The 23,753-nt window shown below is 38.6% G+C and overlaps 6 protein-coding genes across 8 annotated transcripts; 4 read left to right on the top strand and 2 right to left on the bottom strand.

Annotated features, from left to right (window-relative positions):
• The first annotated feature begins 285 nt into the window (after nt 1-285).
• LOC119990317 (protein FAR1-RELATED SEQUENCE 5-like) lies at nt 286-4,447 on the top strand. Its single transcript, XM_038836170.1, has 2 exons — nt 286-2,951; nt 3,988-4,447. The coding sequence occupies exons 1-2, from the start codon at nt 729-731 to the stop codon at nt 4,159-4,161; spliced, it is 2,397 nt and encodes a 798-aa protein (XP_038692098.1). The 5' UTR covers nt 286-728; the 3' UTR covers nt 4,162-4,447.
• Nucleotides 4,448-4,762: 315 nt separating this feature from the next.
• On the bottom strand, nt 4,763-9,574 carry LOC119990318 (protein FAR1-RELATED SEQUENCE 9). 2 transcript variants are annotated; one of them, XM_038836171.1, is made up of 3 exons: nt 9,411-9,574; nt 6,878-8,372; nt 4,763-5,379 (listed from the first exon to the last, which is right to left on the bottom strand). In XM_038836171.1, the coding sequence occupies exons 2-3, from the start codon at nt 8,357-8,359 to the stop codon at nt 5,212-5,214; spliced, it is 1,650 nt and encodes a 549-aa protein (XP_038692099.1). In that variant the 5' UTR covers nt 8,360-8,372; nt 9,411-9,574; the 3' UTR covers nt 4,763-5,211. The 2 variants fall into 2 exon arrangements, with proteins under 2 accessions (XP_038692099.1, XP_038692100.1); XM_038836172.1 differs by having other exon boundaries at nt 6,878-8,361; nt 9,411-9,564.
• Nucleotides 9,575-12,369: 2,795 nt separating this feature from the next.
• Nucleotides 12,370-13,397, top strand: LOC119991300. Its single transcript, XM_038837634.1, has one exon. It carries the CDS (start codon nt 12,512-12,514, stop codon nt 13,238-13,240), a length of 729 nt encoding a protein of 242 aa, XP_038693562.1. The 5' UTR covers nt 12,370-12,511; the 3' UTR covers nt 13,241-13,397.
• A 1,733-nt stretch (nt 13,398-15,130) lies between these two features.
• LOC119991297 (transcription termination factor MTERF6, chloroplastic/mitochondrial) lies at nt 15,131-16,908 on the bottom strand. Of its 2 annotated transcripts, none has more exons than XM_038837631.1 (2): nt 16,760-16,908; nt 15,131-16,304 (listed from the first exon to the last, which is right to left on the bottom strand). In XM_038837631.1, exon 2 carries the CDS (start codon nt 16,298-16,300, stop codon nt 15,320-15,322), a length of 981 nt encoding a protein of 326 aa, XP_038693559.1. In that variant the 5' UTR covers nt 16,301-16,304; nt 16,760-16,908; the 3' UTR covers nt 15,131-15,319. The 2 variants fall into 2 exon arrangements, with proteins under 2 accessions (XP_038693559.1, XP_038693560.1); XM_038837632.1 differs by having other exon boundaries at nt 16,753-16,888.
• Nucleotides 16,909-17,028: 120 nt separating this feature from the next.
• LOC119991298 (pentatricopeptide repeat-containing protein At4g38150) lies at nt 17,029-18,334 on the top strand. Its single transcript, XM_038837633.1, has one exon. The coding sequence runs from the start codon at nt 17,044-17,046 to the stop codon at nt 18,016-18,018; it is 975 nt and encodes a 324-aa protein (XP_038693561.1). The 5' UTR covers nt 17,029-17,043; the 3' UTR covers nt 18,019-18,334.
• A 1,906-nt stretch (nt 18,335-20,240) lies between these two features.
• LOC119991301 (AP-1 complex subunit sigma-2) lies at nt 20,241-22,786 on the top strand. The gene is made up of 7 exons (XM_038837635.1): nt 20,241-20,388; nt 21,511-21,597; nt 21,779-21,870; nt 21,967-22,075; nt 22,183-22,218; nt 22,385-22,471; nt 22,565-22,786. Exons 1-7 carry the CDS (start codon nt 20,386-20,388, stop codon nt 22,634-22,636), a joined length of 486 nt encoding a protein of 161 aa, XP_038693563.1. The 5' UTR covers nt 20,241-20,385; the 3' UTR covers nt 22,637-22,786.
• Nucleotides 22,787-23,753: the final 967 nt, after the last annotated feature.

Here is a 23,753-nt window from a genome sequence, read left to right as displayed (position 1 = left end):
AATGGACAATGTTAGAGACTCCCAAAATTTGATCCCCAAAAGTCCCCCAAATCTATGTGGCATTAAAATAATCATTGATTAAAAACACACATGTAGGGTCTACTTCACATTCAATACTCCGCATTAAATGAGGGTCTTTTGGGATCACTTTTTGGGGTCTCAAACATTATCCTATATTAATATCCCTTGAAGAGAAAAAAATGGATAGGATCCCATCCATTTTTTGAGTGGGATTTAGAAAATTTCTACAGGGATGGACAACAAAAGAGGGGCTCATTCATATTTTCCCTTGTCGTAATAAGCAAAAGCAATTGTAGTGTAAAGCCCAGTGCGCACCGACTACTGATTACTGAGATAGGGTTTGGATGATAGATAAGAACAAAAAAGGGATTAAACATTATGATGAAATCGGATGGTAGAAAAGCAACAATAGTTTGAAGGAGTCCATAGAGACTGCGAAACAGGTGTAGAAGAGCCGAGCCCCCTCCCTCCTCGCCGGAACCCCCGCCTTATCGACTCACACTCCCCCCTCCCGCGCGCAGAGTCTGTCTTTGTGCCTTCTCCAGTAAGATTGTGCTTCTAATTGTTCTCCGAACAAAAACGTACATCAAAGGCATCTCCTTTTGCTAGGATTTCTCATTTGAAAGAAACCCTAGAACTACCAAACGTCTATGAAGTTCGGGTCTTCTTTTCTCTGCCTGACCTAGATAGTTGCTGTCGTCTTGGGGATGGATAACGAGGTGATCGAATTTGATACAGGTTTGGGCGGAGGAGGTAACAGTGGCCGCGATGGAGGTGATGATGCGTTTGACATTGAGCACCCGGTCGATGACGACGACATGGCTGATAGCCCACTTCCGTCTACTGCGACTTCTGGTATTTTTGATGCTTCTGCTTATTGTAACGGTGGCGGTGGCGAAATCTACCTTCCTGAAGGGGACCTGTTGGATCTAGAACCTTATGAAGGGATGGAATTTGAGTCGGAAGAAGCCGCTAAAGCCTTCTACAATTCATATGCTCGCCGTGTCGGCTTCAGTACTCGCGTCAGCTCTTCCCGCCGATCAAGGCGTGACGGTGCTATCATACAGAGACAATTCGTCTGTGCCAAGGAGGGGTTTAGGAATTTGAATGAGAAGCGGACCAAGGACAGAGAGATCAAGCGTCCTAGGACGATCACTCGAGTTGGTTGCAAAGCCTCCTTGTCCGTGAAGATGCAGGATTCTGGGAAATGGATTGTCTCCGGATTCGTCAGAGGGCATAACCATGAGTTGGTTCCTCCTGATCAGGTTCATTGCCTTCGGTCTCATAGGCAAATCTCAGGGCCTGCGAAGACCTTGATTGATACCTTGCAGGCTGCTGGAATGGGGCCTCGTAGGATCATGTCTGCGTTGATTAAGGAATATGGTGGGATTAGTAAAGTTGGCTTTACAGAGGTTGATTGCAGGAATTACATGCGAAATAATCGGCAGAAGAGTTTAGAAGGGGACATTCAGCTCCTCTTGGATTACTTGAGACAAATGAATGCAGATAACCCCAATTTCTTCTATGCTGTGCAAGGTGATGAGGATCAGTGTATGAGCAATGTTTTTTGGGCTGATCCTAGGGCCATGATCAACTATACTTACTTCGGAGACACAGTGACCTTCGACACTACTTATCGATCAAACAGGTACCGCTTACCTTTTGCCCCATTCACTGGAGTGAATCATCATGGACAGCCTGTGTTGTTTGGTTGTGCCTTCTTAATAAATGAATCGGAAACATCATTTGTTTGGCTCTTTAATACTTGGCTGATGGCTATGTCTGGTCGCGCTCCTGTGTCTATCACCACTGATCATGATTCAATAATAAGATCAGCCGTAACCCAAGTTTTCCCACAAACTCGTCACCGGTTCTGCAAATGGCACATCTTTAAAAAATGCCAGGAGAAGTTGTCCCATGTCTTTCTTAGACATCCAACTTTTGAAGCTGACTTCCACAAATGTGTTAACTTGACCGATTCAATTGAGGATTTTGAATCCCATTGGTTGTCGTTGGTTGATAGATATGAACTCAGGGAGCATGAGTGGCTTCAAGCAATGTACTTAGATCGCAGGCAGTGGGTCCCTGTATATTTACGAGATACCTTCTTTGCCGAAATGTCCATAACCCAGAGAAGTGATAGTATGAACTCATACTTTGATGGGTACGTGAATGCTTCAACCAATTTAAATCAGTTCTTTAAGCTTTACGAGAAAGCCTTAGAGAGTCGAAATGAGAAAGAAGTGAAAGCTGATTATGATACAATGAACACTTCTCCGGTTTTAAAGACTCCTTCTCCTATGGAGAAACAAGCATCTGAATTTTATACAAGAAAACTGTTCACAAGATTTCAAGATGAGCTAGTGGGGACACTAACATTTATGGCATCTAAGGCTGATGATGATGGGGGCACCATTGCATATGAAGTAGCGAAATTTGGGGAGGATCATAAAGCTTACCATGTTAAGTTCATTGTTTTGGAGATGAAGGCAACTTGTACTTGCCAGATGTTCGAATTTTCAGGTCTTCTTTGCAGACATATATTGGCGGTCTTTAGAGTGACCAACGTGCTTACTCTCCCGTCTCATTACATTTTAAAACGGTGGACCAGAAATGCTAAGAGCAGTGTTATATTGGAAGAACGTACTTCGGATGTATATACAAGTTATCTAGAATCTCACACTGTTCGATACAATACCTTACGTCATGAGGCCTTCAAATTTGTAGAAGAGAGTGCAAAGTCTTTTGAAACTTATGATATTGCAATGGCTGCTCTGCAAGAGGCTGCAAAAAGAGTCGTTCTCGCAACAAAGAACGAGGGTAGAATTGCCATCAATGGACGTATTAAGGGGGACTCTTCAACTGATGGAACTCGAGCCAAGAATACTAGTGGGGATCATCTGGGAATCTCTAGCCAACATTTATATGAGGTTAGAATCTTTATTATTTAAAAAAACCGATTGTGGTCCTCCATTTTCACATGATGTTATTGACATCTCATATATCCCTGGCCAGTGGCACCCCCGACCCCAACCAAAAGAAAATTGGAACATACTCTGCCGGGGGGGGGGGGGGAGAAATGATGATTGGCAGTTACTTCTACTATATTGATCTGTGAATTTCTTAATAGAAGTTTTTGTCTTGCTTGTCTCTTTTGTTCGGTTTTTTTGGTGATGAAAAATATACAAGTTGATTTTTACATAATTAATCTGTTGCGCTTTCAGTTTCTGCAACTGCAGCTCTGGCCCTTTTATCTTTTCAACATTATTAGGAAAGTGATCATTGTGGTAATTTCTCACTGTGTACACATACGCAAAATGGTGGAAAAGGGCATTTTAACTCAACCTGTGTCTAATGGTTAGTTTCATACTGTCCTTGAATAAAACTCATAGCATGAGTTAATTGTTATGGTCTTATTATTCTTCGCATCCATTAGGTAAAACAATTCTCTAACTTAAAATATACTAATGTCTTTGATGACATTCCTGGTTATGGATTCTAGGGCCTAGAAGTTTTTTTATGTACTTGGTAGTCAGGCATGGCTGCTGAATTTGTTTATGATGGTGCATTGGACATGACACAATCATATTGGTTGTTCAATTTTATGTCACATTGTAACCAATGGGTTCTTGAAAGTTTTCCAAATGGTACCAATGTACCATGGATTCATGAGATATTTTTCTCTGTTCAAGTTGCAAGTTGCAAGTTGCGCAGCATGAGTGATTTGGTTCTAGAGTGCATATTTTTGTTTTTACTTTCTAATTTTGTATGAACATTTCAGAAGTGAATGCATTTCTTTGTGGCTTTCTTGGGTTGCCGACATCATATTGTAATTTCATTTTCTTTTAGTCTGGCAGAATGTTTTTATGCTGCTGCTCTTTGTAATGCATTGCCAGTTGCCTCTTGGCCTATACTGATGTTCAATCAATTGAATGTAACATGTTTAAACTTATGTTTATTTACCAGGATGAAATGGACAAGAAGATTCGGGAGCTTACCAATGAATTGGAGTTTGCCAATCGGAAGTGTGAAGTTTATCGGGCTAACCTCCTTTCAACTTTGAAAGACATTGAGGATCATAAGCTACAATTGTCCATCAAAGTACAGAACATAAAAATTAGTATGAAAGATGGCTTCTAAAGGTGCTTAATGGCCTTGTCACTCTAGTGTCTTCCTCCATGCCACCTTCCCCCTCTAACCAGGGCCAAGCCTATATATACTTGAAGATAGTTTTTATGAACAAGGCTGTTTGTCAATCTTTGGATGGTGTAGAAATAGGGGGCTTTTCAATTTCTGTTTTGTTGTACAGTGTACTAGATGCTTTTAATGAAATTGCAGTTACTCTGTGTCTTTTCAAGTTCAATGGTAATGGGTTATGGGTCCTTTGGTTGTAAACATATCAAGAAATTTGTTGATGACTTGCTCATAGACTCTCTGCAAAACTCCTATGCTCAAACCAAGACAGATTTAGATGATGACAGGCAAAAGGGGAAGACAGATTTTATGTTTTCAGTTCAGTAAGAAGTAAGCAAAATCCAGTGGACTGAGATGATGATAGAATCAGTCAATCAGCAGACATGCCAATTTGTTCAATAGGTGCTTTCATTTCTTGATGAATTTCTTTTGCTGCCATTGATCTGGGTGGTGGTATAGTGGCCAGTTATGGAACACCACTTTCGCAGAATGTCCAGCTTCCCTATCTCGCATCATTCTTAATACAGTTTTGAGAATCAGGATCAGCTTCTGCTCAATTCTAGGAGCTCACTTTCATTGAAATTCTAGCTGCCATAAAAAAAAATCCTATGGATTAATAACTCTTCCCAATCCTAAACCCTACACTACTCCAAGGTAATACAAAGATTAAACCACATATGTATATCAGAAATCAAATTATTGATACGCTGAGGGATACCGAGGCATATCACTTTGTTGGAAGGCACGACAAGGTTGCAGGAAAGGCAACAGATCTAATACATTCAAACTGCATGGTTTGGAAAGTACTAGGACTACATTGACATTTAAAACCCTCCATCCTCTAGCCTGAGCTCATTCCCTCGATGCCTTACCATCTTTTATACAAAACTCTCCATCCACACTCAGTCGCGGCAGCTTTGGAACGTCATATTACACCCAGCTACTCGTACCAGCAAAGAAATGCAGAACAGCAAGTACTGATCCGGCTAAAGGCATTCATTCTTTCAAACTAAGCCTCGCATTTTGAACTTTGACCGATAAATTTAACTTCTGTTCTTCCATATCTCTCAGAACCGCTAGTAAATTTGCTCGATAAACATCACAACGTTGATTTGTACTTTCCAACTCTGCTGTCAATTCCTGAATCTTCTTTTTTTTCTCATCCTGTAGAATAAGAACCACCGTGTCTTGTGATGACCATCAAGGAAACATAATCATAACAAAATAATAAGATATGCTTTTATAGTTATATAAAAAAAATTCTCATATTGTAATGTTAGATCCCATCTAAAGCAGAAATTTAAGATAACATATGCTAGAGTAGGTATAATTTATCAATAGCCAATATCATTTTTCAACATTTTCCTTTGAGAATATAGGAATTAATATACACTCTTGGCAGTTGGGTTTAGTTTTCTTTGGCCACATTTTAGATTTACTTTTTTTAGGTTAGGGTTTACAAGAGAATATGTGGCCCAGTGAGAGAATTACAAATGTGCAACCTAGAGATCACATGTTTAATTCGTGGAAACAGCCTCTCCACATATTATGTGGAATTAAAGTTTGAGTATATCATGTATGTCCCCGACCCCACCCACTGCGGGAGCCTTGTGCACGGGAGTTGGTTACCTTTTTTTACCATGTTTTCTATAATTTTTATTATTAGCAAAAGATGAGATTCGAATCATGTCCTAAGGAGGATGCTACCACAGGCACCGTGAATAACCTAACAAGAACCAATGTGCATCAGCAAGGAAAATATAAATCATAACAAAATAATAGAATATGTTTTTATAGTTACTTAAAAAATCCTTGTATTGTAATGTTCGATCCCATCTAAAGCTGGAATTTAAGATAGCATGTGCTAGAACAGGAATAACTTATCAAGTAGCCAAGGTCATTTTTCAATCTTTCCCTTTGAGAATATTGCTAATAGTAAACGGTCTTGGTAATTGGGATTAATTTTCTTTGGCAACATTTTAGATTTACTTCTTTCTAGGTTAGAGTTTTCAGAGTACAAGCACCATGAAGAAAACAATCAGCAATTATTGATTTGCTAATAAAACAGAAAAAAAATTAGATACACCAACCCTCTGCTCAAGGTTCCCATGGAAGAGGAAGGGTTGGGAAGGGATAGATGTACCGCATCCTACCCTTGCATAGTGGAGAGGGTGTTTGCATGAATTGAACCCAAGACCTCTAGCTTGGGTGAAGTAACTCTAATGTTAGGTCAATGTTCATCCCTTGGAAGGACATAAAACAATTACTGAAAATGTTGCCAGTAAAACCTTTCATTTTCGAATAACTTCTCAACCAGAACACCTGTTGACCTTTTCTTTTCTTTATCCTCCCCCTCAAATGTCTTTTTTTCTTTAAAAAAACTTCTTTAGGGAATCAAAATGAGCTATCTTCATACGGTTTGTAATTGTAGAATCTTCCTTAATAAACCATCCATAAAAACCTCTCATGTTGGATGTTATAACTTTAAAGATTTACCCTACACCAAAAAATTCCCAATTCAAACAACTATAAGAGCATAGGATGCTTAAAAAGAGAGACATTTTAGAAATCAAAGAAACCATTAAGAAGTAAAAATCTAGAACTACTAAAGGAAAATGGGAACCCTTAAAACTAAATGCAGTCAAAGGCAAGACAAACTTACTGTCGATTGCAATGCAGACATTTGATTCCCTCCAGCTCCATGCAACTCGTGACTATCTCCATTGGTCAGAGTGCTCCCCAATGTAGCCCCTGACCCCAGATTCTTTACAGCAGCAACCTTCCTGGAAGCATCTCGTAAAGCATCCATCGCTACATTATAAACATGAATAGATTTTGCCCCTTCTTCTACATATTTAATTGCTTCCTGGCGCAGATTGTTATACCGAACAGTAACAGACTCTCGAGAATTGTTCTGCAACTCAGAAGCATGTTCATCCAGGACAGCTCCACTCTTGGCATTTCTTGTCCATCGTTTCAAAACATATTGAGAAGGAAGTGTAAGAACATTTTTTGCTCTAAAAACTGCCAATATATGCCTACAAATTATGCCCACGTATTCAAACATTTGACAGCTGCATGTAGCTGTCATCTCTTTAGCCTTGAAACTAACAGAGTGAGCCTTCTGTTCCTCCCCAAATTTGGCCACACTATATATTGTGATGGTTCCTGAGTCATCCACTTTTGTTGCAGGATTAGCTAGGGTCTCAACCAATTCCACTTGGAATTTCATGAATATTCTTCTAGTGTAAAGGTCTGCAGCCTGTTTCTCCATAGGAGAAGGTGTCTTCAGAACTGGGGTGTCGTTAGCGGTGTCATAGTCTGCTTTCAGTTCCTTTTCATGCCAACTAGAGACAGCTTTCTCATACTGTTTCATCAGCATCTGTAATGTGGTTGCTGCATTCACGTGGCCATCAAAGAATAAGTTCAGACCTCCACTGTCATCCTTTGCAGACAACTCTCCGAAAAACGTGCCTCGCATAAACACAGGGACCCACTGTTTTCGAGCATTGTAGATTGACTGAAGCCATTCATTATCCATTGAATAGTATTTTGCCAAAAGTGATTTCCAAGATGTCTCAAACTCATCAATTGTCTCAGTCTCATTGACACATTTTTTAAACTCAGTTTCGAAAGTAGGCTGTGAGTGATATATATGAGCAAGTTTTTCTTGTGTTTCTCTAAACATGGCCCACTTACAGAAACGGTGGCGGGTATCAGGAAGAGCTTGTGCAACAGCAACCTGTAGGAGCCCATCTGGGTCGGTTGTGATAGAGACAGGACTACTTCCAGACATTGCATGAAGCCAAGTTTGGAATAGCCAAATGAAAGAGGACTCGGACTCATTAAGGATTAGTGCACAGCCAAACAATACAGGTTGTCCATGGTGATTTAATCCTGTGAATGAGGCCAATGGTATCCTGTATCGGTTTGTCCTGTACGTCGTGTCAAGTGTAACAGTGTCGCCAAAGTAACTGTAGTTCATCCTGGCTGTTGCATCTGCCCAGAATATGTTTCCACTAGAGTGGTCATTATCACCCTGCACTGCATAAATGAAAGCAGGGTTCTCAGCCTGCATTCGCCTTAGATAGTCCAATACATGCTGAACCCCACCCCCAAGAGTCCTCTGACTGCTACCACTCATAACTGCAAGAAAACTTTACAGCCAAGCCAAAAAGTGACAATAATGACATTAATAATAATAATGAGGAGAAGAAGAAGAAAATAGTGAACTAAGAATTAGAAAGACAGTGATATAAATCCTACAATAGTTAAGGCCCTTTTGGTGTTGATGGTGCTTATAGGAAAGTGCTTAACATTTTGAAGCACTTCAACCTATTCAAAAGGCCAAAATGGACACATAATGCTATAACATTTTGAAAGCATAACAGAATGAAGTATAATTTAGATTTTTAATACTTCAAGGATAATTTTCATAGTGTTAATGAAATAAACAAAAGGTAGCTTTTAAAACCAAAGCCTATCAGCTTTTAAAAGCACCTAAAAATAGGCAGAAGCACTTTGTCGTAAGCTGTTTATAAAACTTTCACCAAACAATAAGCACAAGTATCTCAAATAAGCAGGCTTCAAAGTCACCCAGAGTCTATCTATGTTATGAATTGTCAGTGTGAATGCTCTCATTAAACATGTATAAACTCATGCAGCACCTTGACTTTGTTGCTGAAGAAAAAATATGACAAAACCGGCTGATCTCTAAGCAATGGATGCGGATACGGAGAAGCAAGGAAAATCAGGAAAAAATATACAAAGAACCCTATAATTTCGCCTAATAAATTAATACCAACAAAGTCTTGGCATTATTTAGAACATCCAATTATGCTTGATTGCTGAAATTTTAATGTTTATGGAAGTATTACTGGGTTTAGAGAGAACAAACAGGAAAATAGATCATTGGGTTCCCAAATTTTGGAGCTAAAGAAAGCTTCTGACTTTTATATAATTTCTATTAGTCAAACCATCTAAAGGTTTGAGAATCACCAACAATGTTTTAAGAAAATAGAAGGAAAAGATAGAGGCAACAGATGGTAGATTACAGATAGCAGATAGTAGGTCAAGATCTACTAATAAACATGACAGACAATGAAATGGCATATAGAAGCGAAAGACACTACCTTTGAAGGAATTATCAAAACCGAGCAGAAAAGTTCAAATAGAAAGGCACAATAGGAACTGACCTAACACTTTCAGAGGGATACCAGCTTCCGGGATCCGATCATGTGTCGCGAGAGACAGAAATTTCAACTTTATAACACAAACAGCGATTTCCCAGAGCCAGAGCCATAGGGCAGAGAAGCAGTCTCGCAGTCGCAGTTACTCACCATCTCCCTTCGTTTTTTAGGTATTCTCATTTAAGAGAAAAATTTTAAATTCACACTATTTTTTATTTTGTTTTTATTTATATCCATATCTCTATATAAAATAACTAATACCCCTTAAATATCCCTATAAATAAAAATTAAAAATATGTATTACTAGCTACCTTATCATTTGCTCTAATTCCTCGATCGTTTCGACAAAATCCTTCATTCATTTCCTCTTCTTCATCATGGTTGAAGTTAATTTTGATTGGCTTCTTTGTTGGTTGATAAATACAGAGAAATTTATGGCACCTGGATTAGATGAGACCACTGGTCTTTATTTTTGAAGAACTTTTTCACTTCAGTGTAACTTGGCATAATAATAATCTTCTCTAGTCTTGCAATGGAAAACTTGATAACAAATAATCAATAACATACAAATAATAGGTTTCAAAAGGGATTACAATGGCATTTGTAGGCATTTGTGCAACCAACGAATTGACTCTGCTTAATTACATACTTCTCTGATGAACTTTTATATTCTGAATAGCTTCTCTCATGAGCAATAAGGGCCTTGAATGAGTTGTTATATAAGGTAGGACTTAGAATATTAAATTTTTGTGGGCTTTGTGGGGGACGAGATGGAGAAGCACAATTTTGTAAAAAATGGTGTGCTTAGAGGGTCTCTGGCTAATTTTTTTGGGTTAATCATTCTTAATTTGGGGTAAATTTATAATAAATTGGTATAAACTACTTATAAAATGAAATTTTGTGACGTAAATTTAACACTTTTTGGTGTGTAAATAAAATTTCTCAAAAAGTAGGGGTGGAAAAAAATCGATTATGGGTTGGTTTCAGGTCGAACAACAACATGTGTTCATGAAATATTTACATGTTCGGAACTCGGATTGGATTTCGGACGTACTTAAATTGACCAAACTTAGATTGGTTTAAATCCGGACAAATAAATCGAACAAGATTTATGTGTTTGGAACTGGACAAAAATTTTATGTTTGGACTCGGATTTCGGACATATAATTTATGTCCAAACTTGATTTAATCTGGGTCGGACATATATCTTATGTTTGCCACCTCTATAAAAGAATGTGATATTAGGGCACTTGCAATGGTAAAATGTTATTGGACCAACAAAGATGTTGTCTTTTGCTGATGTGGTTGTATTGTGAAACGTGTTTTGCTTATGTGGTTGTATTGGGAGAAGTGTTTTGCTGATGTGGATGTATTGGTATTTTGTGTTTTGGTGTAGTTTTGTTATGGATAATATGGAGGAATGAAATGTTGTTGGCCTCTACGTTCGGTGGGAAGAGAAAGTTTATATAAATTTGTGTTTTGCTGATGTGGCTGTATTGAAAGATATGTTTTGCTGATGTGACTTTTGCAAGTGCCCTAAATTGTTGTTGGACCAACAAAGATGTTGTCTTTTATTGATGTGGTTGTATTGGAAAATGTGTTTTGCTGATATAACTGTATTGAGAGACGTGTTTTGCTGATGTGGCTGTATTGGGATTGTGTGTTTTGGTGTAGTTTTGTTAGAGACAACATGGAGGCATGAAATATTGTTGGCTTCCATATTAGGTGAGAAGGGATAATGTATAAAAATTTGTGTTTTGCTGATGTAGTTGTATTGAAAGACGTGATTGGCTTGACTTTCTGTGTAATAGAGGTGAGATCGGGTCAACATTTTTGTTGATCCAACAAATAGAGCACCATTGCAGTTACCCTTAAGACAAAATCTCTCTTTAATACTTTATTCCCTCTACAAGGTTATCATCTATCAAGGGGTCAAAATAAATAAATTAAAATGAATTAAAAAAGGGAAAAAAAAAAAGAAACACAGAGGAAAAGAACTATATTCTAAAAGAGGAGGAAGTGTGAAGAAGAAACAAATTAGGTTCATGATCTGTTAATAAAAGGAAAAAGAATTTAGGTTCATGATGGGAATAAATCAAAACATGAATTGTTATGCAGCGGCAGTCCTGTATCAATATGCTTGCTCAACCCCTAATTTGACCCAACCTTTTGTCTTCCGTACCATGTCTAGTTTCATGCTCTTTTTCTTACTTTACACTTGTTTCATGACAGCTTCCTCCAAAATATTTAGACCAAAACAGATGATAGACTGATGTATTGATTGTAGGATTTAACCGACCATTCGGTCGGTTATTGACGGTTTGGTCGATTTTTCGGATTTTGGGTTGATTTTTCGATCGATCCTCACTAACATAAATTTTATAATAACCGATCAATCGGTCGGTTTGACGGTCATTTTTGACAGCCCTAGATTGTTTTTCAACCCTTCACTATGATCAGTTCACTTGCTACATGTCAATATTTTGCTTTTCTCACAGCATTAGATAATTTACAAACAAAAATCTGGGCTTAAAATTCTTTGTGCTAGCTCTCTTGCTTTTCCAGGTTAAAGTATCAACCCTCCATGGCCCCATCAGAATAATAATCCAGGCTGCAGCTTTTTCCAAAGTTAACTGGTTCCTTTATTTATTAAAGGGATCTGCATGTATGAATAAAAACCAGGTTACTTGAAGGGGTTTATGTTTATTTTTTTTGGTCAGTCAACTGATTCCAAAGAAGATTTGGCTCCTTTATTCTCTTTATAGTACATTGTAAAGAAATGAGTGAGCGCTGTATAGCTACTTCTTCATTGATATACAGTAACTAGCGGAGCGGAGCGGTTTGATGAACTATCATGACTTGAGCAGTAGGAATGTTAAGACAATAATAATGCTTTCAAGATTCCAGGAGTACTATTGCTTTCTTGATCCTGTCCTTTTAATTATTGGATCAACATAATTACATAACCAAGTTATTCTTTACTTATAGAACCTTAAGCAAAGTATCTACCTAAGACATGGTTCAATTTTCCCTTTTTAGCTATTGAAAGACAATATAAAACAATCCCTGCATCTGCTTAGAAAACAAGAAAACAGAAGGAAAAGCCCATGAAGATCATTGACAAGGAACTCTATGACCCAATACACCCAAAACATAACCTAAAGCTTGAATATACAGAAACACCATTCAACTGTGATGGGTGCAAGGAAGCTGGGATTGGCCTCAAATACAGTTGCCAGAAATATTGTGACTTTGATCTGCACAAGGCATGCGGCGAGAAAACTCCAACCATTACTCATCCCTTGTACAAAAAATGTGAGTTCCAGTTCTGCTATGAGCCTCCGGGAAAAGTGTTGAGGATTTGTGATGCCTGTAGAAAAGATGTCTTGGGCTATGTCTACCATTGCAAGAAATGTGGCTTTGATCTCCACCCTTGCTGTGCAAATCTTCCTCGAGTCCTCAATGACGGGGACCAAAATCTCTACTTGTGTCTCAAGCTCTCGAGTTCATGTCATCGGTGTGGAAGAAAGGGACTTGGTTGGTCATACAGGTCTCAGTGCAAGACCTATAATCTTCATGTGTCTTGCGTCAAGGAGTTGCTTGTGGAGAGCTGGGAAGCCATGTATCTCAATGTGGATAAGAACAAGGTTAGGGAGATGCAGACCAGGATCCCAAGCTTAAGGGCAACAATGGAACACCATCATGGACGAAAGGAGGGAAAGGTGAGCAAGTGTTGTCAGATGGCTGGTAGTGCTGTTCAGATGATCATCTCTGCAATCCTAGGAGATCCTACAGCCATAATTGCAGCAGTGATTGGTGGGTTCATATCCAAGTAACTGGAGGTAGCTGGAAAAACAAGAAAGTATGCTTTATTAATTTAGTTAGTGCATAATGCACCATGAACTCCAACTTCAGAGAAGCCGAGTCTCAAAGTAACAAATATCAACAATGAATCCCTATAGGAATATCAAAAATATGATTGTATATTTTGCTTGATTGTGTGTTTGTGTGTGTGTGTATTTCTGTATTTTATGTATGGCAGCTGAAAAGGTCAAAAATATATTGGACCAACTAAGTTGACGCCTGTCTTCCTCAACATCTTCCACTGCAAGCTAGGCAAACTTCAGGTATATGAAAAAGGTTTTCTTTGTATTTTCTACCATCTTTCTTGAGCTTGGGTTTATTTTCTTTTGAATATAAACCCATTTCACACATATTCTCAGTCTGATGATTCTGGTTTAGAAACAAAGAACTCCTCAAACTTGGTCGCATGGGAAGGTCGTCTTCTTGGTAAACTAAAGGCATCTTGCACAGAAACTTCTGTTCATAAGTATCACAAAAGGACTTGGTTTATGCTAACTAGAAATATTTGACCATATAAGGCCAATTTTTCTGACTTTTTGAAACTTCAACTTATATCGCATTCCTTGGGATATAAACAAAGAAGAAATGAGTAGATAGTAATACCATTCAGGCTCTGGCTGTCTTCTGATAATGATGAAGATGATGTTTTGGCCTCCTTCACATCAACCTTTTTCATTAACATTTATAGAGAAGCTAACTGGGATGCTTTGCATTTCTCATAGCACTCTCAGCATACCTGAAGCAATGGCTTGGCCTGATCACCAATGCAACCACTGATGGTAAGCCCACAAACAGGATCATAGCAATTGAATTCAACACTGAAAAGCAACATCTTTTCGATCCAGATGACAATCACATAGGGCTCAACATCAATTCCGTCAAATCGAACAAAACCATCCCTCTTGATGACTATAATAACATCACCATATAACCAGAAGAAGGAACCAACTACATTGTCTGGGTCCAATATGATGGAGTATCCAAAACGCTCAAGGTGTACATGGTTGATCATATTACTGAATTGTTTTGCTTAAAGGACTGAGTCACTAATTGTGGATGATCGTACTAAGATGATCATGGCACCTGTTAGGACTGCTAGAATAAGATGCTGCTTCCAATATTGACCAAAAAATCTTCCACTCTTCAAATTTTCCGTCCATTGGGCCTCCTGCACCTTCAAAGTTAACCAGTGAAGTTTTATAATATCATCATCTGCAGAAAACATGCCAAAAATCATGATCCCATTCCATTATTCAGCATTCAGGAAGATTGTTCAATAGCCTGACACAAATTCCAGATTTTAGGTCCTGGTTGTGTAAGGAATCTGAAGCATAGCATTCCTATAATCACTCATTTTGTTTCGAACATAATGTTCAAGTATACATAGGCACCTGCTACATAGCTGTCTCTGGAGTTATATATATTCTCTACGGTATTTAGCTTTTGCTTCCACACAGGAAGGGCTACCCCAGAATCTGATGTGTTCGGCTTTGGGGCAGTGGTGCCGGAGGTCGTTTGTGGCAGAAACTCCAGGGCCAAGATCCACCATAACCAGCATCTGCATCTCTATTCCTTGGTTGATTGGATTTGCATTGAGGAAGCTGTTGATGCGCGGCTCCAGAATGATTTTAATACAGTATTAATGAAGCACAAAAGCTTTTATTTGTGAAATTCAGCTACTCTTTATATTTCCTGACTCATCGATTTTCAAAGAATAATAGGAAACATGTCATTAAAAGCATTGAATACAACATATGGCATTGCATCCATCACTTGAGCATCCTACCTTTGTAAGCATACAAAGTATTACTTGCTCTGGGAAATTATTCAAACTGGAAGATGGAGACACTTTTCATCACAGGTTATCCAAAATTTTCGACAGAAGATATTGAATTCATAAAGCTTTTCTCAATTGATCTTCCCGGGACAATATACAGCTTGAATCAGTCTAATGTCGAGGAGAAATGCTAAAACAAAAGATTTACTCGAGCTAAATACATAAAAAAGGAACATAAGACGGGAACACTGTCATGTCAAGCAAATCCTTCAATCTAACCAAACTTCATCAGGAACTTCTTTTGATCAGAGTCTAGCATTTCACTCAAGCTACAATCAATATTCCTCTGTTTCAAAAGTTTGTACCGCACCTCTATTGTCTTCCTCAAACCATGTCGAAAAAAGTCAGGACAATCAGCAACTTCATCAATGTGTCTTCCCATCACCTCCACAAGAAACCTGATCCTCGGTTCTAAAGAATTCTGGATGCTCTTGAACAAAATAGGGGGGTAACCGGTCACTAAAGCTGCTATCTTTCCATCTTTAAACCCACACTTCCTTAGATAAGCGAAGTTGGGTCTCAGGATCTTGTTCACATCCCTACAAAGAATTTCGGGGAAGTTCATTACTACAGTTTGAAGATCCAGTTCTGTCACGCCAACCGATCTCAAAAACTCTGATGTAGGACGTAGCCTTTTGTCAACACTGTAACCCATTATAAATGGGTGTTTCACTATAACTTTACCAACCATCCCATCTATTGTGAGGCCAAGATTGACAAGGAAGTTGACAATTTCTGACAGCTTAGATTCAATGCTATAGCTGATAAGTCTTGGGTTGAGCAAGATTAGTTTGCCGAGTTGCTTTTCAGGGACCCCAAGAGTCTGAAGAAATGCCAAAAGTGGACAAAGTTTCTCTTCCACGCTATGCGAGAGTATGTGAGGAAATTTGGCTATAGCAGAAGCAACTTCTTTTGGTTTTGTTCCGAGTGTATTGAGGCACTCAACCATCGGAACAAGCTTCTCGTTCAGACCAAGTGTAAGGATTTTGGGACACTTCAAAACAACATATGGGAGCTTTCTTTCTGGAATGCCAATGCTTCCCAAGTAAGCCCAATTTTCAGAGGCTCTATCACTTTGTGCACCCTCCAGGCGCTTGCACTTTCTGAACATTTCATGAATACTTTTCTCGTCGAAACCTCGGTCCCTGAAGAACCACGTGATGTTACTACTTCTTTGACCGGAGCTGATGTCCATATTCCTGAGAGTAATCGACCATATCAAGCCCGAGTGCACTGTGCACTTCAATAATACAGAAATGCATAAACTGTAGAAGTACCCAAGTAACAAAGCATTGCAATTACAGGCATAATCTTCTCCTTTATGCCATATAAAAGGCAGTGGAATATCATCGAGACACATTGGATGAATAAAACAGAGAGCAGCAAGAAAGGCATCTGAAGACATGAAATACCCCATATGGGGTTATCTCGCTGTTTGGTTTCTTTCAATGAGGTTTCTGTATCTAAACACAACTAGCTAGTAGTGCAGGAAATGAAGAGTTCGCGATAATTATTTGAATAATTAGGCCGAAAAAACTAGAAGAAAAGATTCATTTACAACACAGAACATGATTGAAATGCTGGAAGAAAAGTATCCAAAGAAAAGCCGGAAGAGATCATCAATCGAAAATAGATGGAAGAAGAGACCTGTTACCTGCTGTCGAAGCCTAAATCCCTCTTATTCCAGTTTCACCATCGGCATATAGAACAAGACATTCTGCTCGCTTTTGTGGGTTGAGGATTAGTATATGGATAGAAGGTTTAGCTTATCAGGGCCTTATCTGCAGTGGCAGCGGAAGCGCTGAACTTTTTTCTCAATTGCCCTTGTGAACATTTTTAAATGACCAATGTAGCCTCTGTAGTATCTGAAAGACTGAAAAACCCTAACCTCTCTCCACCTAAACCCCGCAGCGTGATTCAGAAGCAGTTGGTATCGTCATGCCTCGCATTATGCTCACTGGGGCGTGGAAGAAACTCCTTCCCCATCACTGTCACCCTTCATCGCCGATTATTACATCAAAAATACGCCGTTTCAGCTCGCTAGATGCAGGAGATGACAGCTACGGAACTCCTGTGACTCCACCGGATCCCATTCCCAACAGGCCTCTGAGGGCCGAGAGGCCTTTTCGCCGTCACTCTGCTTCTGAAAAACCCAACACATCTCGACCTCAACCTCCCACTTCTGATCGTCAAGTACAGATTCCCCAAACTTCCAATTTCCCTCGGAACAGGGATGAACAGGAATCAGACCGTTCTTTCCTTGAAAAATTCAAGCTTGCGAATCCTCAAGCACAACCTCCTCCCCGTAGTCGTCAAAAACATCATCAACAGGAACAGCAAGAACCTCCGGAGGAGGCAGCTGAGATTTTTAAGAAGATGAAGGAGACCGGTTTAATTCCAAATGCGGTTGCCATGCTCGATGGCCTCTGCAAGGATGGCCTCGTTCAAGAAGCCATGAAGCTTTTTGGGCTTATTCGCGAGAAAGGTACAATTCCAGAAGTTGTCATTTACACCGCTGTAGTTGAGGGCTTCTGCAAGGCCCATAAGCTTGACGATGCCAAGAGGATTTTCCGAAAGATGCAGAACAATGGCATCACTCCTAATGCTTTCTCTTACTCGGTCTTGATTCAAGGACTGTATAAATGCAATTGCTTGGATGATGCTGTTCAATTCTGCTTAGAAATGATAGAGGCTGGAAATTCTCCCAATGTCACCACTTTCGTGGGTTTGGTTGATGGGTTATGTAGAGAGAAGGGTGTTGAAGAAGCCCAGAGAGTTATTGAAACCTTAAGGGGGAAGGGTTTCTTTGTTAATGACAAACATGTTAGAGAATTCTTGGATAAAAATGCACCATTTTCGAACACTGTGAGGGAAGCAATCTTTGGGAAGAAGACCTCACGGAAACCATTTTAGTTTCTTCTTGGCTCATAGAAAATGGACGTAAGTAGCTTTGTGAGCAAACTTTGGGTGATGATGATGATCAAGGTTTAAACTTTTTAATGCTTATATATCACAACTGGAGAACAGTTTCTCCAACTTCATATATGTAAGCTCGTTTCTTAAGAATCACGGCTCTCTGGCTGCCGAGAAGATGCTGGTCATCGTATTGTGTTGTGAGCAATTGAGGAATGTTCCCGTTATCTTCAGTATGGCATGTCATGCTATTCTCTCTCTTGGTTCTGATTTCTTTTTAATAATGCAGTTACAGTTCATTCCTTGCTATGTTTTATTGGTGTGAAGTTTTTATAGCTAGCCTTTTTAAGTTTTTAGAAAATGATTTCTTGTTTCTTTTTGAGTATGTTAAGTATACTACGACATGGACTATCCCATTCATACCATTTACTTGGGATAGTTAAGTTATACGTATCCAACTGTGGGAAGATTATTTCATAACATAGTTGATAGTTGACCCTGTGATAAGACCTCATTGGGAATAGCCTTTATGTTGAACTATACTTGTTACTCCTACAGGCTACTTTCTGTTAGTTCTTCCTTGAAGCAGTTTTTCCATCTACCTTCACACAATCATTTTTGGTAGTTTCTTTCCCTCACCCTTCTCTCCCTTGTCAAAAAATTCATTACCAAAAAAGCTGGCATGTTAACTGCTTGTAAAAAATACTAAATGGTCATTACTGGTTTGTGGCGAGCCTGGTGTTGGAATCAAACCTATACTAGCTGGTATATGTGATGTCTTTTTTACGAGCTGAGTGATGGTAAGAAATGCTAGGTGGTAAAATGGTTGCAGCAATATGGTATGAGTATAGGTGGTTACAGTAAGGTAGTAGTAGTAAAAATGATAAGAGAATAGAACTTGTAGCAGAACAATGCTAGTTGTGTGAGTGAGCATATATTATGGAGTTCTTGTGGGTGTCCATAGGAAGGAGAGCAAGAAGCTTACTTGTGTTATTAGAAGTGCATGTGAAGCATTTCAGTAAGCTGAGTTTTTGGGTGATAGTTCTTGCAAGATGATATTGATAGTGATGTCATTTCCGGTCCTGTCTTCAGCTGCATATCAGTGATTATTCCTTGATTGCTAATGCAGGGAAAAAAATCATAGGCTAGTACCCAGAGTGTGAAACTAGCCCAACGATATGTTGATGGGAAAGCACGCATAGGGAAAATTCCCCTTCTTAACTAGTATCAGGGAGCTGATCAATATACATTCTTGTGTCGTATAAAATCAGTAGTTCAACACTAGGAAACATGATTCATATGCTGGCAGCTATTTGTTTTGCTGATCCTCTATAGTTTTGTATTCTTCTAGGAGGCTGTAAGGAATATGAGCTTGGCCTTTTGCTTGCTTCTTTGGTTGTTCATCTGTATGAAGTCTACCTAATTTCTCTTGTAGGGGTTTCCCTAGTTGAAGATAATCTAATTTGTTGTAACTAGGACTGACGGAGTTTACTATATCATTCTGGGTTTATAGACACTGTTGAGCTTCAGATTCACTGTGGACTCTGGAAAGTTTCAGTGCCTATTCGATAGGATGAAAGGACTTGTAAATAATAGTGTATCCAAAGACGGACTTGGTGATGGATTTGAGTGGGGGAGGCAGGCATTGTCCTAAAATAAATACGTGCGGGACACAAAGGTTGCTAAGCTTAGGGCCAAAGCGCACAATACCTTAGCTTAGTGTTGGGATATAGGGATCCAGATTTTGCAGGATGTTAAGATGATTTGCATAAAGGTTGCCAAGCTTAGGGCCAAAGCACACAATACCTTAGCTCAGTGTCGGGATATAGGGATCCAGATTTTGCAGGATGTTCAGATGATTTGAAAGGCTATATTTTTATGATGGGAGAAGGAGCTATTTCTAATGAAGAAGAGGAGAAACTTAATTGTCTTTTGTCATCTCTTAAATTTTGGCTGGCAAGTGAAGGCCATTGTCCAGCCCCTTGCCAAACTCTTGATGTTTGCTTCATGGAGATCGGCAGCCCAACCCTAATAGCCCTACCCTTATGGCCACGCCAAATCTGGGATTCTTTACATATCAAATTTCTTACAGACTGACTGTTGATATACAAGATTCTTAATTTGTTGGTTGATGAGGGTCTTTGCATCCATAAAAATATAAAATGCTAAATCAAAGTGTGGGCCAAGAGCAAGGAGCCCAAGCAACAGCCCAGCAGAAACAAGTTCAAGCCCAAAGAAGAAAAGGCCCAGTTATATACCATTAACCTCTATCGATCAATCTTTGTACTATAATTTGCAGATTGTGAACTGCGCGAGAGCATTTCCAAATAGGAGGAAGCGCACCCAGCAGCGATCAAGTGATCAACTATGGTATGTCCGTCTTGGTTCGATCTAATCATATGAACGTGGATCTGATATGCGTTGCGTTTGCTCTGTATCAATTGATTCGTAGATTGAGGATTTTTTTCGTAATTTATTTGATTTCGTTTTATTGGTCATCCTTTTTGAATTATCCGCATTAATTAGGCTTTTTCTTTATATCAAGTGTTAGCTTATAGAGGATCTGTTTCAATCCAATGGCCTTTTGTTCGATATATTGGTTTTTTGGTTCGGTTCTTCTTTTGATCTTCGATTCAGATCTTTATTTTATTTTTTTGGACGTAATTGAATCTATTCACATATCCATGGATCTCAAACTCTTTGTCTGAAAACTGTTTATAGCTCACAGAGGACAAGATCACTCATTTTTTGTTCTTAACTATAATTTTAACATCATTTTAGGCAATGGCTTTATCTGTCATAAGAGTTTCGTCTATTATTTTCAAAACTCTGCTAAAAAAACAACAACACTGTTTTCAATTAAGAAGATGCTTGATAATTGGATAGATGGGCTTGATTCATTAAGACCTGACCATTGTTACTTGAACCAAAGCCGCACCATATTCCTGCTCAGCTTGGTTGAGCTAATGAGCTGCTTGATACTATATGGTGCTTGTGTCTCGAAGATCTTGTTGCAGATGGTGATCTAGTCTGTAGTAGGCATTGGGAAAATGTTTACTTTGTTTAAGGATCCCCCGCTTTAAGTTTTGGGTTATGTGCAGTATGCATATGGATATATACTTTTCTTGTAGTAGATATAATATCTTTCTGGAATAATGAAGAAGGTGATGTTCTTTCTATATCTAGTAGTAGTTATGTACGACTTCTTGAGTTGCACACTTGCACCTTTTCTTTTTCCTTTTGTAGATAAGTATGGGGTTAGTGGGTTACATTCTTATTTCTTTTAGGGTGGGGGAATTGAACATTGCACCTTGTGCAAGTGTATTCTTGAGTAGCACTTTGTACTTTATACTTTGTACGACATTAATTGCCTCTAAGATCACGATAACAGGGTGTAGTACTAGAGCACATCCTGTCTCATCATTTGTGTCACCAGCTATAAAATGAAGATGACTTCAAGGTCCTCATTTCACGATTTTGCAAAATTTTCAGATTCATTTTGTGCTCCTTATTAGCCGACAAGGGAAAGTTAGGTTGACAAAATGGTATTCACCTTATTCTCAGAAGGAAAGAACTAAGGTAAGGCCTTTACTTCTCAATTCTTAGCCTGACTTGAGTTGCCCTTTTTTTTTAACTCGATGAGTATGCCCAAGACTACTTTCTAATCGTGGTCTTGTTTTGATTTCTGAAACTCATGCCGCTTTATTGCAACTATGATATCTTTCTGTACATGACAATGTGCCTAATACATTTTGAGAAGGTTATTCGTGAGCTCAGTGGAGTAATTCTAAGCCGAGGGCCGAAGCTATGTAATTTTGTGGAGTGGAGAGGGTACAAAGTTGTTTATAAAAGGTATCTCACTGAAGGGCTTGTCCTCTGGAAATAATTGTCCATGAAAGCTTCATATGAAATTATGAACAAATTTGATTCCAATTTTGTACTTTGCAGATATGCTAGTCTGTATTTCTGCATGTGCATTGATCAGGATGATAACGAACTAGAGGTTCTAGAAATAATACATCATTTCGTTGAGATTTTGGACCGATACTTTGGCAGTGTAAGTGAACTTAATCCGTGACTTTTTTGTGAAGATATACATGCTACTAGAGCATAAAAAAATTTCATTGAAGTTATTAAACATTGATTATTTATTTATGCTTCCAGGTTTGCGAGTTGGACTTGATTTTCAACTTCCACAAGGTATGCCAATTTTGCATCTTTTGATGTTTGTTAGGGTTTCAATTTTCTATACAGGTTTAGAAGGATTGAAACTGAGCAAGTTTTCTTATCATTCGAATAGTTCTTTAGTATTTTAGTGTCACAAAGTACTTTTCTTTACTTTATTTTGCTACTTCATGGATGGAAGGCATACTATATACTGGACGAGCTATTAATTGCTGGTGAACTACAAGAGTCTAGCAAGAAAACTGTTGCACGGCTAATAGCTGCACAGGTATAGTTCATTTATGTTCTCGATGTTCCTTTGCGGCAGTTGTTTTTTTTTCTCCTCCAGTTCTACTTAGCGCATTGTATTGTTCTTCTGTAGGATTCTTTGGTTGAGACTGCAAAAGAGCAAGCCAGTTCCATAAGTAACATAATTGCGCAGGCCACCAAGTAGGATGTTAGCAGTGCTGTTGGCTTTTGTATTTGTGACTTTGATGAACCATATGTATGAAATTCTGTTATCATATTTTTTGAGAAAAATTCCTTTGAATGTAACCTTACATATTATCGGCTTTTGTATTTGCTCTTTGATTTTTTTGTATTATTATTTATGTTGTGCATGCCCTAACATCTAGAAGCAGTTGAGGGAAAGTTTGGCCCATTGGCAGTGTTGGCCTATATGATTCAAAATTCTCAGCCCGCATGAAGGCAGCATGCCTTCTACTAAGTTATACTGGTTGGTCAGGAAACCAATGACTTGTGTGCTTTTAACTGGCTCCTTAAAGGAGGGTAAGGGTAGCAAGTAACCTAATTCCTTCAATCGTTGAATACTCTCTTCCTCTATTGCATTTTCATACATGGAAAATTCATGCCATGGCACTCGAAATGTGGTGCATGTTTGGTTGAGATTGCTTGGTTTGAAGAGATGTGTATGAACAATGAAATGAAATCCAGCATCACAGTCGGCATATTAAAATCTCACCCTTCTTAGCTATTACATGCTCACAGCTGTAAGTTCGATGTCAACAAGTCCTCATCACCTAGTTAGCATCTTATATTGTTGTGAAAAATTTTCACATCGCTAAAATGAATATCTAAATAGTCTTACATCGTTAAAATAAAGAACTAAAAAGTCTCACATCGTTAAAATAAATAAATAAGAAAGTCTCCCATCATTAAAATAAAGATCTAGTAGACGTGTGTTATAAGTTCATGGTTTTCTTGACTTAATAAGACGCGTTTTAAATGGTTTAGGTGCATACACGTTGTCATGGTGATGCTATAGCTCACTCTTTGGATTAGGAAGCTTTGAAGTTGGATAATCCAAGTATTTGGTTGAGGAAGAAGCTGATTTTTTTGATGAAGGTAATAACAGTTCAAGACTCGGAATGTTTTTGTTCTTTGCTTGTAGTTTCATAGTGTGTTTCGTGTTAAATGGTTGTTGTTTACTCTTCAAAGATTTATTTTCGTATTGTGTGGGGTTCTCTTGTCATGTTCCTCCATGTGTAAATTTTGGCTTACAAGGTAGTTTGAACTTTGAATGACGTTCTAAGAATTCATTCTGACTTTTT

The sequence above is a fragment of the Tripterygium wilfordii genome, chromosome 22 (genome assembly GCF_013401445.1).
Source record: "Tripterygium wilfordii isolate XIE 37 chromosome 22, ASM1340144v1, whole genome shotgun sequence".
NCBI classification, from domain to species: domain Eukaryota; kingdom Viridiplantae; phylum Streptophyta; class Magnoliopsida; order Celastrales; family Celastraceae; genus Tripterygium; species Tripterygium wilfordii.
This window is presented reverse-complemented; position numbering and strand designations above follow the sequence as displayed.